At 39.7% G+C, this 13,431-nt stretch overlaps 1 protein-coding gene and 1 pseudogene across 1 annotated transcript in view; both read left to right on the forward strand.

Moving 5' to 3' along the window:
- The window catches only part of Mcc (mutated in colorectal cancers), a 592,098-nt gene that overhangs the window by 204,564 nt on the left and 374,103 nt on the right, over positions 1-13,431 (forward strand). Inside the window, exon 5 of the mRNA XM_023716377.1 lies at positions 9,921-10,132. Within this exon, the coding sequence (XP_023572145.1) occupies positions 9,921-10,132 (212 nt within the window). The remainder of the gene's footprint in view (positions 1-9,920; positions 10,133-13,431) is intronic.
- Positions 12,886-13,431, forward strand: part of LOC105742337 — a 36,037-nt pseudogene continuing 35,491 nt past the window's right edge.

The following is a 13,431-nucleotide window of genomic DNA, read 5'->3' on the forward strand; positions in this document are numbered from 1 at the left end:
AAAAAAAAAAAAGATAGGTCCTAGGACTTAAATGAAGGATGGAAAAGAAGGAACCAGAGGTTGAAAACAGTGACTGATGGTGGCCAAAGCACAGATCTGATGGATAAATTATGCACACTCGGCTGCTGCTGGTGATGAACAATGCACATGTCCTGGCTCCAAATTTTGGAAAGACGGTTATCTTCCTAAGAGTTTTCTGAGTAGAATACAGAAACAGAAAATAATGAAATCCTATAACCAAAAACTGAGTCCTTAATGGAATACATCCATACTCAGAGCACTGGATTTGGGCCCTTCATTTTCTTTATAATAATGCCAATATTTTTTATTGTGTGAACTGTTAGGCACTAGTTAGGTACTGAAAATATTACTTTTTTTTAAAGACTTAACAGTTATAACCCGTGCCATTTCAGAAGTCGAGAGTTTACCTTTTGCCTATTATTTGCTCCCTGTTGTCTGAAGTAGATTCTAAATACATGTGACATGATTGCTAACATCTGTTATCAGTTTATCATATAGAGGGACTGAATGCTCTCATCTGTAACATTTTAATATCTCATAATAAAGAACATGCTATCCCCATTTTCGAGATGAAGACAAAATTATTTATTTAAAAATATTTTTAAAAAATCATTAGAAATGATACAGAATTTCACTAAACAAAATGATAGACATTCAACTATGGTTGTTACATTGCATATTGTTATCTTTGAATTAGTCGCTCAGATTATCAGATAGAAACATATAAAAAATGGTCAAAAAATTAAAAAGAAGGAAACACAATTTTGAGCAATAACCATTCCTTTCAATAAACCAGTAGAAGTCAGCAGTATATTTATCCAAGCTGCCCTATGTTTATAGATAGATCGTTTTTTCCTTCTTTCCTTCTTTTTTCCTTTGCCTCATTCCACTTGTTCCTGTTCAAAACCCCAATTCTTAATCAACCTCCTATGCAAATGAGTATTGTCTACAATATTAAGATGAAAAAGAGTATGTTCTTTTCTAAAGTTGGAAAAAATAGAAGTAGTTATTCATAGGATAAGACTGAATAAGGTAATATATGTAAAGTGCTTAAAATAGTGTTCAGCCTCTACTATACTAGTGTTAGCTGTCCTGATTATTGTTAGTGTCTGTAAGATGAAATTTAGGTGTTCCAAAGGCTTAGATTTGCTTTATTCTCAAGAAACCCTGCCAGGAAGGTGGCATAATGCCTGTGGGGAGTAGCAAAGTAATTACAGGCCTTGGAACCCAACCTGGGTGGCATTTTGAAGATGTGATTTAAGTACTGGCTTGTAGCTGCCAAGTACCCAGAAGGGCAAGGATCTCATTGTTTGGCAAAGTCCGTGTTCCAGGCTTCTCCTGGAGAGCAGATTTTCCCCAGTGATATGTTTTATAAACATGTCAAATTTATATGTGTCTTCTGTGCTTTTTTTTCCCCTTCTTTCTTCATCTTGAGGGGTACTGCTGGGGATTGAACACAGGGCCCTGTGCCTGCTAAGCATGTGCTTTACCTCTGAGAGGCATTCATAGCTTTGAATGAACGTGAAATATTTAGAAGCTTCCTTGCCATCTTGTAAAACTAGGTATTATATTTTGTTGTTGTAAAGAATACACTTATTTTTACCTTCTGAGAGTTTTGTAGGAGCTGCAGTAGCAGCTATGATGCCTCCTTTGCTTTGTGTACAGAGAGACTTAGGGCTTTGGACTTTAGCACCAATAGCTGTGTACTTAGTTTCTTTACTGGTCTAGACAGAAATTGTGCAGTAATTACTGTAGACTAAACATTTGTATTTCCTCCACGTTCTTTTTATTTTTATTATTATTATTATTTTTTTTTTGGCAGAACCAGGGGTTGAACTCAAGCCCTTGCACTTGCCAGGCAAGTGCTTATTCTACTGAGCCATCTCCCTGGCGCCCCTCCAAGTTCTTATGTTGAATTCTTAGCCCCCAGTGTGATAATGTCTAGAGATATGACAGCCTTTAGAAGGCAATTGGTGTCAAATGTCATGAGTGTGGGACCCTCATCATGGAATTGGTACTCTCATAAGACCAGACACTGAAGAGTTTGTTCTTGTCCTTTCTTGGCTTTGGAGGAATTAGCAAGGTGGTGGCCATTCTAAGACAAGAAGGAACTTTCATCAGGATGCGATCAGACTGTCACCCAAGCTGAGGCTCCAAGTGTGTAGAACTGTGAGGAAATAGATTCCTGTGGGGTTAGAGAGAATACCTAGCAGCATAAGCACCCGCATGGCAAGTGCAAGGTAATGAATTGAATCCCTGGTACCAAAAAAGAAAAAGAAAAAATAAAAAAAGAAATAGATGCCTGTGGTTTAAGTTCCTCAGATTATGGCACTTTGTCATGGCAGCCTGAGCATACTAATGAATACAGTGGCTGTCTCCTCACCGGGAAGCCGTTGAGAAAAAGCAAGAAAAAAGGAGAGCACTGGCACAATTTGTGAGTCCCACCTCACTCACCTACTAATCCTCTGTTATACAAGTTGTGTTATCTGAGTAACAGATAACATATGAGATAGCAAGATGAGAAAGGTTAAATCACAGTTTTAGGATATAGGAGATACAATGTTTTTTTCTTTGTGGCCAGCTCAGCCCGCCCTAGGAGCAGGGCTGGCACAGCATGTGGTGCCAGAGATCCAACTGCAGTCTCTGCACTTGCCTAAGCTTGCCTAAGCAGTTGCTTTAGACTGCTGAGCTATCTTGCTGGCCTGACATAATTGTGAAAGAAGGACAAGTCCCAAACTCCAGTGATGTTCCCATGGCCTTGGTGAAAGGTTCATTTGGTAAATTTCTGCTGTTTTTCTTTGATCAACTGGCCTTTCCTCCAATGCATTCACTATGGTGAACTTGGTCAGCATATCTTTTTTCTAGTTTCTTTCAGTTATCAAAATCCACATAAGGGCTTTTTTTCAATCTGTATTATGTTTTAAAACTTAGTTCTATATTTTGGTGATTGAAGGCTTGCTCCAAAAGTGGCAGTATGGAAAGTGATAGAACCTTTGAGAGCTGAGGCCTGGTAAGACATCCCCAGGTCACTGGGGGCATGGTCTCAAAGTGGAGGGTAGGACCCAAGACTTTCTCTCTCTTTGGATTCCTGATTGACAATATAAGGGCTTCTGTACTTGTACACCTTCACCATGATATGATGGAGTCACGAGAGAGGGCCCTTACGTGGACTGAGTCAATACATGTACCCTGGGACCTCCAAAACTGAGCTGAGTAAAATTTTCCTCTGTAAGTTAGCTGCCTTGGGTATTTTAGTGTAAAGTAGCAAAGCTCACTAATGCACATAGTGTTTCTTTTTAGTCATCATATTTATTGGGGTTTTGTTTTGTTTTGTTTTGTTTTTTGTGGAACCGGGGATTGAACTCAGGCCCTTGCGCTTGCCAGGCAAGTGCTTATTTTACTGAGCTATTTCCCCAGCCCTATTGTATTTGATATAAAAGCTGGGATATATACAATTTATATACACACCATATGTATATATAGCTTGTCAATAAACATATTGTATTCAGATAGAAAAATGTCTATTTGTTGCTATTTTTCTGAGCATGAGTGAAGTACTATTGCCATATTCTTAGGTTTTATTAAAAAAATATATTTGGTTGTTCAAGGACTCACTACAGAGCTAAGACTCATAGTGATCCTCCTCTTTTCAGCCTCCCCAGCTCTGGGATTATAGACGTGTGTCACCACGCCCAGACTCTGTGGCCAGCTCAGCCAGCCCTGCGGGCAGGGCTGGTGTGGTTGTGGTGTCAGGGATCAAACTGCCGTCCCTGCACTTACCTAAGCACGTCTAAGCAGGAGTTTTAGTCTGCTGAGCTATTTTGCTGACCCCCATGTTCTTGCTTTAACAAACCAAAAATAATGTCTGGCAATTAATTCTGGATGCTGAATGGTAATAATATGCAGGGCATGTGGTTGGTCATAGTGCAATAAAGATTTTTAGAAGAAGAAAGGACTTGGGGGCTATACCTCAGTTGTACAGTGCTTGCCTGGTATGTGTGAGGCTGTGTTTGATCTCTAACATGGCAAAAACAAAAAGAAAAGAAACTTTTTGATATTACCATATTTGAGAGAATATAAAAATTTTAGCAGTATTAGAATCTGACACTTCATTTTTGCTCACCAAGTATTTCTGGCCTTGGGTAAGATCTCATATCCTCAGTCCCCTCAGGCTGAATTGGCCTGCATGACTGCCTTGGCTACTGAGTTGTGATCCTCTTGAGTGCCGGAGCGCTCACTTGCCAGCATAGCACCCTCTTGAACTCTCTCGCAGCTGGACTGCATCTCATGCCTCTGAGGGACTCCTTGAGCAGAGATCTTTGCTGATCTGAAGACAGTTGTGTCCAGGAGATAAAAACCTTTTTCAAAACCACCTACATTTGGTGTGTGAAGTGGAATTTTTTGTTCCTGCAACATAACCTAGCTTATCCTAACCAAGAGAATCATATTTACAAACTTCAGATAGGACTAAAAGATTCTCCACTTGCTTGCTTTAGATGTTACAGAAAACTGTTCTGTGTGTGTGGCTATGCAAAGTAAAATATTTTATATAGTAGTAAAAAAATCACATCATGTGCCTCATACATTTTGCTAAGTGACCAGCATATTCAGGTATAGTGGCCTGAATCGTCTAAATACTGATCAGTGTTAAGAATCCCAGGGTGGGGCCGGGGAGATGGCTCAGGAGAATGAGCAATTGCCTGGCAAGCACAAGGGCCTGAGTTCAATCCCCGGTTCCAGAAAATAAATAAATAAATAAATAAATAAATAAATAAATAAATAAAGTTTATTTAAAAAAGTTAAAAAAGAATCCCAGGGTGACTGACTAGGCCAGATGGGATATTTAAGCAGCCTTTCACAGGTTGTCAATTCCGTGGACATCTGTGGAACTACTTATGTTTGCTTATTATTAGTGAATAGATTTTTGAAAGCCTGCAGGGGAAAAAAAGGAAAGAACTTCATATTGGGTGGTAGGGAGAGATCATGTGGAAACATGTCTGAACTTTATAACCTACCTATCTTCCTTCCTTTCTTTCTTTCTTTCTTTCTTTCTTTCTTTCTTTCTTTCTTTCTTTCTTTCTTCCTCCCTCCCTCCCTCCCTCCCTCCCTCCCTCCCTCCCTCCCTCTGTGCCTCTCCCTCCCTCCCTCCCTCTTTCTCTGGTTTTTCACAACTACCCTTTGTGCTAAATATAGTTACCTTGTCATTGTCACCTTGTCCAAGATCACATAAGCATAGTTGGGACTTAAATTCAAAAAGCCTAAAGCCAAAGCTAGTGCTTGTGACCCCAAGCCTTCCTGCTTCTGAGTGACGGGGAATCCAGTGCTGAGCACACATGAAGCAATGGCTTGTCTGAGAAGTGAGCCAGGAGAGGAGGGGCACAGCATCTGGAGCCCAGCTGCAGCACGTGAAGGCCGGATCACTGCAGTAGTCACGTAGAGGGTGTTAGGGTGAGCACCCGGGCTAGAGCCTCCAGAGCAGTAGGAACAGAGAAATTGGTACATGTCTTTGTTAAGGAAAAGGAATCCCAGCATCTTCCTGAGGTGAATAGGCCTTTAATATGCATAGATGTCTTATGAGAAAGTTCGTGAGACAGTGGACCTGAAAAGCAGATGTCAAGTAAAATCTAAATCATTTTTATTTTTTTATTTTTTTGGCAGAACCGGGAATTGAACTCAGGCCCTTGTGTTTGCCAGGGAAGCACTTATTCCACTGAGCCATCTCCCTGGCCCCTCTAAATCATTTTAAATCTAAGTATTTCTTTCATTTCCAGGTTTCATAAGAAATATTAAGCAAGGTAATGCAGCTCAGTAATAGAGTATTTGCCTAGTGTGCCGAGGCCCTGGATTTGACCCCCAGTGGTGCACAGAGACACAGAGCCTGGGCATTTGCCACCTAGTGATGTCATTGCAAAGCTTCTTTTGAATATTAAGGCAAGAGCATTCATGTTACTATACAAACATGGACTCCAGGAGCCTTTTCCTCACCTGTCACTACAGAATTCATGAAGGAAATTTGAAAGACTGACTTGAGGATCTCTCCTCTCCTCTCCTCTCCTCTCCTCTCCTTCCTCTCCTCTCCTCTCCTCTCCTCTCCTCTCCTCTCCTCCATTCTTCTTCATGGGGCAGGGGGAGTTCCTTGAAGTGTAGATCTTATCTTAGCTTGGAATTAACATTTTTAATATCATTTAACGTTTTTAGTATCTTGTACAATATCTATTACTTAGTGAGTTCTGGACTCTTGGAGGCTGGCATGCAGAAAGATTGGGAGGAAGGGAGAAGGAAGAAGGTGGACATTAAAAGAAGGGCTGCAGCAGTTTCCTTCCTGAAGCAGGAAAACTGATAGATGTGAGCAGAGAGCTGAGCTGAGGCCCGCCAGAGCCCTCACCATGGGGGACCTGCGCTTCAGAAGGCGGAAGGAAGATGGTTGTCAGACCTCGGATCAATCCAACAATCTGACTCATTTTTGTCGTAGGAATGTTGGTTTTTGTCTAGAAAAATCTGATATAAAGACAGTTGAAAGGAGAGTAAAAACATGGTCTGTTATTGGGACTGGAGAGACAGCTCAGTGGCCTACGTGCCCGAAGTGCCTGCCTGGCAAGTGCAGGGACCCAGGTTTGGTCCCCCGTACCACATGCCATGCCAGCTCTGGAACCAGGCGTACTTTGCTGCCCACTGAAACTGCGTGCAGAGCTCTGCACACACCTGTAATCCCAGCACTGGGGAAGCCGAGACAGGAGGATCACTATGAGTCCGGGCTGTCTATGAGTCCGGGCTGTCTAGCAAGACCCTGTACCAAATCAATAAATAAAAGATATTTAAAAATTGAAAAAAGTATATATACATTTTAAAGATTATATATTGTTCCATATAATATGAATCCAATATATAATATATCGAGATATATATTAGTAATGCATGTAATAGTAATCAAGTACATTATATGTTTTATTATAATATATCCAATATAAAATATATGTTGTTCCCTCACTTTATTCCATTCATAAGGGTATCATCATGATTGACTTGCTCCTTAGCAAAAGCTCTGAGCATCCCAACAACATCTCAACAAAAATGCTTATGCTAATGATAGGAAGGGCTTCTGATCTTGCTGATTAATATGGAGCTTGGCTAAGTTGGTTATATGATTCTTCCAGAAACTGGGTTTAGATCTACTAAGATAGAATAATAAATTTCAAAGAAATTTTTTTCTTTTGCAGTCTTAGCCCAGTTAAAGTCTTATTATATACTGTTATTAGAAAATGGTTTCTTTCTATTTGTATTAAGAAATAGTGTCAGTGTATAATTTATTTTAATTATTTTTCAAAAGTAGTCACCATGTTGCTTTTTCTGGGCTAAAAAGTGAGACCATGGCATACTAGAGCCATGAATAATTCAGTAATCTATTCAATAAATGCCTATTAAACACCTAATATGTCAAAGGCCATATGCACATATGCTGGAGATACTATGGAGGACACGAGGCACAACATAGCACTGTGTCTGTTTATCTTCTACATGAAATAGAGAAAACCTGAGATTCAGTCCATCATAGGGCCCCCAAGTTTCAACTTTAGGCTTAGTTGCTGGGGTCAGGGCAATGGAGCTTAGGCAACTAAGTAAATAACAGACCATTCATTCATGAAGGGAGGTGAGGAAGGATAGGCATTTTGTAGTCTATACTGAAGCAAAGCAAAGCCTCCTTTGCAGCACACTTGATAGATTTTGCTTGGAAATAAACGTAGGGTACTTCCAGCATGGTGGTGGAGTTGCTTGCTTTGAAGCAAAGCAGCTGATATATTCCATGTATACAGCATTGTATGAAAAAGAAAGTTGGATCAGGCTGACAAAGATAAGCAGAGCAGGAACAATAGGGAGAAACCATCTAAAGACAGTTTGCTTAGTCATATTGATTAAATTAATCAACACCCTGTGGAAAGAGATCAGCCATATAGTTGTCAGAACTGTACACAATTCTGGCTTACTGTATGTATACTCAAGTAAACCTGTGGGGTATCTATATCTAAGGACTGATCAAAACATATGATATATTTAAATTTAAAAGTTTATTATAAGACACATTAATAGTAATTAATTACTATTAATTCCTCTTAAAATATTCTCCTCTCTTCAAACACGCCCATTGTTTTCACTGTTTCCTGAAGCAGCTCTAGGAGTTCTTTTTCATGAGTGTTTTGACAAGGTGTTCTACAAAAAAAATATGGTGAATGTTGCTGTTGAATGCTGTTCAACACAGAGGCAGGCTCATAAAAACATTACCATGTGTCCTCATTCATCTTTTCATGGGACCTGTGACCAGGTAACTACTAGCTCTGCCCCAAAGTCAAAATGATGTGAAAGGTAAACCCTTGACTCCACTCAGGACATTGACACAGCTATCGTAGCACAACTAACGGCACAAAAGGGACCTCCAGAACTACTTCCAAAAGCAGCAAGAATGATGAAGTAAGTGAGATTAAAACAAGGGGGAATATTTTGAAGGGGATTAATTGTAATGTTTTTACTATAATAAATCTTTTAAAATGTAAACATTCACTGTATTTTTACTACAACATGCATATTCTCACTTCATTGTACAAATTGAATAATTTTGAATCTCTTTTTTGTCATTAAGTCATGTATTAAAGGTCCATCAGCACAAAAGTCCTGAGGCAGGAGCTATGATATATCAAGTCTTCTGCTGTGTCTAGTAAGAAGCACTGTTCCTATGTGGACCTTTGTCATATTGTGTGGCTGCCCAGGGTTTTTGAAGACCTTCTCTCTATTTAAGATATGACTGACTTTACAAGTCCCACCTTCCCAAAGTAGAAACCAGAAAGCAGAATTTCTAGCCTCCATTGTGGCTAAGGTGGAGGCCTGTCATCCCAGCTGCATCAACCCCTTCCCCACCTAGAGATTTCCATTCAGAAACGTACAAGACAGTGGAACAGTCTTTTCTCAATCTAACTTTTCTAGGCAGGGTGACAACTGAAGCATCGGGCTTCCTCCTCCAGGAAGTTTTCCTGAACTTTGCCTATCCTTCTCCAAGTTATGTACATTAGGTATTCCCTCTAACTCTATGCTCTCATTATGCTTTACCATTGTATTACAATTACTAGTGCCTTTTATTAGGTTATGATCTGCTATTGTAGTTAAGGTAATATTGCTATAACTAGCAAACCAAAAACATGAATTGAATCAAACACAATAGAAGTTTCTTTCTTAATCACATAAAACCAAAGTACTCTGGATGACTGACAGCTTTCCTAAGGACATGATTCAGGGGTCCAGCTGTCTTTATATCTCATGGTTTCACCATCTATAATGGCTTCCAAGGATGCCACCCTCATCTGAGCTAGGCCAGAAGGCCTGGAAGTGATGCTTGTCACTTGGGCATACATTGCATGGCCCAGAACTCATTGCCTGGCTGTGCCTCCCTGTAAAATACAGTCTAGCTCCTTCCAGCTGTGAGCACACTGACATTAGTCATGGCAAAGTGTCATGTCTTAACATTTGTCTTTCACTTGCTTCCTTTTTCCACATTTGGAAAACAAAATTATCAATGCTAAGGGTAACACAGCCTGTGTAAATCTCAGACAGATAGAGCTTTGGTCTACATTCCTTTGACTCTCCAGTGTTCTTTTTGCTAAACATTTCAGTTTCAGGGACACATATTCACTGGATGGTTATTTCTGCATGCGTTGCCTAAAACTGCTTCTATCTCCAGGCTCCACATGTGTCAGTTTAAAAGGGAAAGTGCTTAGCATGCAGCCTGCGTGCCACATGTGTTTTAGGCTGCTGGCACATGGAAGAGTTGGGAAGTTCCAAATCATTGCCTATTGGCTACCCGCAGGCTAACGATGGAAATATCTCTTTATTTTCCCTGCTTCTTCTGGACCTAGGTGCCTTATCAGCAGCCAAGGAGAGCTGGGAGTATGACTCTGGTGCCAGGGACCTCCAGAGCCCAGACTTGCAAACTCAGTCCACCTTACAGAAGCTGCTGGAGTATGGCGGAAGCTCTGTGCATCAGCGAGCTGCTCTCCACAAACTGCTCACACAGTCCCCACAGTATGGCACCTCTGTAGGAGGAAACTACCTAGAGCTGGCCAACATGGTGAGTATGTTTTGGTTCACAGAACATATCTTCAGGTCAATCTGTATTCCAATACAAACAGTTTGATTTTGAGCTCCATGACATTTTGGATATTGTCTTCTTTAATGACTTAAATCTTATGGCATTTTCAGCATTGTCATAATGTTTAGTGCTCCAAAGCTGGTAGTCAGTAAGGGACTTCACTGTCATTATTAAGGCCAGAGTAGGAAGGAATGGTGGTGTATGTGAGTGTCCCACCAATGGGAGACAGAGGCTAGAGGACCACTATGAGTTGGAGGCCAGCCTCAGTTACATAGTAAATTCAATGCTTACCTGTACTACATAGCAAGACCCTACGGGGGGGGGGATGGAATCGAAGACCAGTGAACTCTGGAAAGGTGTCTTGATTAAGTTCATAACATGTCCAGGTTTAATTACTAGCATATCTAAATAGCTTTCCTATGACTGGAATATTTATATCAGACCAGACATAAATTAGTAGGACCCACTTCTTTCTGTTTCCTAATTGGGCCTGTACTCATTTTAAAAAGAAAGAGGAAAATATTGTACTGAAGTTTATTGTTTTTGCTTATACTTTTAATTTATTTTCTGTTGATAATTATGGGACAATTTAGGACTTTCATATGCTTAATTTAACTTTCCTATGCTTTTCTTTTCTTTCTTTCTTTTTTTCCCTGGTGCTGGGACTTTAGCTCAGAGGCTCAGTGCTACTAAGCAGGCGCTCTCCCTGGAGCTGCATTCCCAGCCCTTAGCTTTTGTCTCCAGAGGAGCCATTATTGTGCTAACCTGTGGGTGAACAGCTAGAGTCTGCTTTGTGAGAGCAGGAAGGAAGGCAAGTGGCTGATGATCTAGGACACAGCTGACACCTTGTGATTGCGAGCCCAACACTTTGGGAAGGTCAGAAGCCTACTTGGCCTTTTGCAGTTGAAGTTCAAATGGAGGAATAAGTATCCTCAGCACTCTGACTTGTACATATCTTCACAGTCTGCACTGATGTAGACCTGAGGTTTACAAACAAATGTATGACATATTTTGGAATTAAGACACTTTTGGGTGAGATGTTTAAAGGAACTAACAATCAGGAATATATTATCAATAATTAAAACATAATAATTAGGCAAATCCTAATTAAAATATGTCCTGTAAAATGCCTAAACAATACTCTGCAAAAGTATTGATATTAGTAAAAATCAGTGAAGTCTGAGGAGAGAAATTATCTGCTCAAAGCAGCTTTAGAAGATCTGACCTAATATAGCGTGGTGCTCTTGATGGGATTCTGGGACAGAGAAAGGGCACACTAGGTGAAAACATAAGAACCTGAGTAAACTATAGACCTTAGCTGACAGTGTAACAATATTGGTTTATTAATTGTGCTAAATATTGCATACTGAGTATAAGATATTTATTATAGAAAAACTTCATGTGATATATGAGAGCACTCTGTCCTGTCTGCAACTTTCTGGTAAATCTAAAACTATTAAAAATAAAAATTTGTAGGAGTGGAGATTTGAACTGAGAACTGTCAGTTGGGACTACAGAGCGGCAAAAGCAATCTGTGACACGACCTACTTTGAATTTGTGAGGGTATTAGGTTTCTTTGAGCAGTTCTTCAATAAGACTTTAAAAATGGTATCCAAACAGGAAATAATGAGCAACCAGAGATTTTGGCGGGTTTCAAAGTGTGATGGACTAAACCCAGACTCTTAGCATAAGTGTTGCCATAATAAACTTCAGCTGACCCCAGAGTTGTAAAAGCAAACCTCCATGCAAAACAAGTAACCATGTAGAGGAAATATACCCTGAGAAAGTGCTGACCCTCAACAATAACAGGAAGAAAAGTAGCCAGATGTATAGCAAGAAAAAAAAAAAATCTAACCAAGCAGGATGCGTACTATACATATTTATTCTGTTTGACAAGCAGAATGTATTACATATTTTTTATATTTTCTTTGTGGGTTTTTTCCCCTTTTTTTCTCCTCTTTAAAATCTCTTCATGTTCTCTGGTCGAGGCCACTCACTTGGACTCTGAAACAGTGGTCTATGCTGATGGTCGCTGAGCTCAACTAATAAAAGGCCTTCAAATTTTAATTGGCTACTTGGATTCCTGTATTGATTATGAACCCACAACAAAAGGACCCCAGGTTCTGGGAAATGCCAGAAAAGGATCAAAAAGTCAAAATTGACAAGTGATTTCAAGCCATGTTTAATGACAAAAAGTTCAAATTGAACTATGCTATTGATAAAAGAGGATGGCCTATCAACCACAGCACTTCTGAGGACTTGAAACATTTCTATGACCTTTCGGCCTCTGATTCTGAACTCTCTGATGAAGATAGCAAAGCACTGAATCAACAGAAAATAAAGAAGAAAAACTATCAGACAAAAAAAAAAGCGATTCAAAAAATGTGATTGAGAGGGGGAAAAAGGAAACAAAGAAATTAATCAAAAGGATTCTGGAAATATAAATGACTTACATAATTTAGAAGAATTGAGGAAACAGAAAAATTTGTGCAAATTTGAGAAGATAGATTAATAAATAAGTCCTAAGAAGGACAGTAAAGAACTTACACAAAAAACTACAAAAGAGAAAAAAGCATTATTGAATATAGGAGAGACTCTATTCCCACAGGAAAACTAAAGACAGACCCAAGCACCTCTAAAATTGTGAAATCTCCCAAGATCAATTGCTCTAAGACAAAGGAGAAAAGCAATCAGCAGTTCCATTCACAATAGCAAGAGATGTTGATGGTAACATGCCTGACAAAGATGTTCTGGAGGAAGATTCAGACAATGCTGATGAAATAGGAAGTGATGAGGAATTTGAAGATGAAATCATAGGTGGGGTAGAGCTTCAGCTGATGATGGAAGTGAAGATGGAGAAGATAGTGAGGATGATGATGACAGTGACAGTGGCCCCCATCTTGCAAGGGGTAAAGGAAATACAGAAACTAATTCTGAAGATGAAGATGACTTGGAAGATATTTTTCTACAAGAATCTAATTTTTAACATGTTTGGAGAGAATTAGATAAAGATGCTCCTCGAGATGATTAGATTACATGTTGATTGGCAGTTTGCAATGTGGACTGGGATAGGTTAAAGGCAAAAGATTTACTGGCTTTGTTCAACTCATGTAAGCCTAAAGGAAGTGTTATATTTTCTGTAAAGATATATCCTTCAGAGTTTGGGAAGGAGAGGATGAAAGAAGAGAAACTTCAAGGACAAGTAGAGTTATTAAGCATTCCTGAAGATGCTCCTGGAAAGGACTGGTATGGAGTCATTACAGAATGTGAAACTAAGG

Source organism: Octodon degus, unplaced genomic scaffold (assembly GCF_000260255.1).
Source record: "Octodon degus isolate 3935 unplaced genomic scaffold, OctDeg1.0 scaffold00048, whole genome shotgun sequence".
Taxonomy (NCBI): Eukaryota; Metazoa; Chordata; class Mammalia; order Rodentia; family Octodontidae; genus Octodon; species Octodon degus.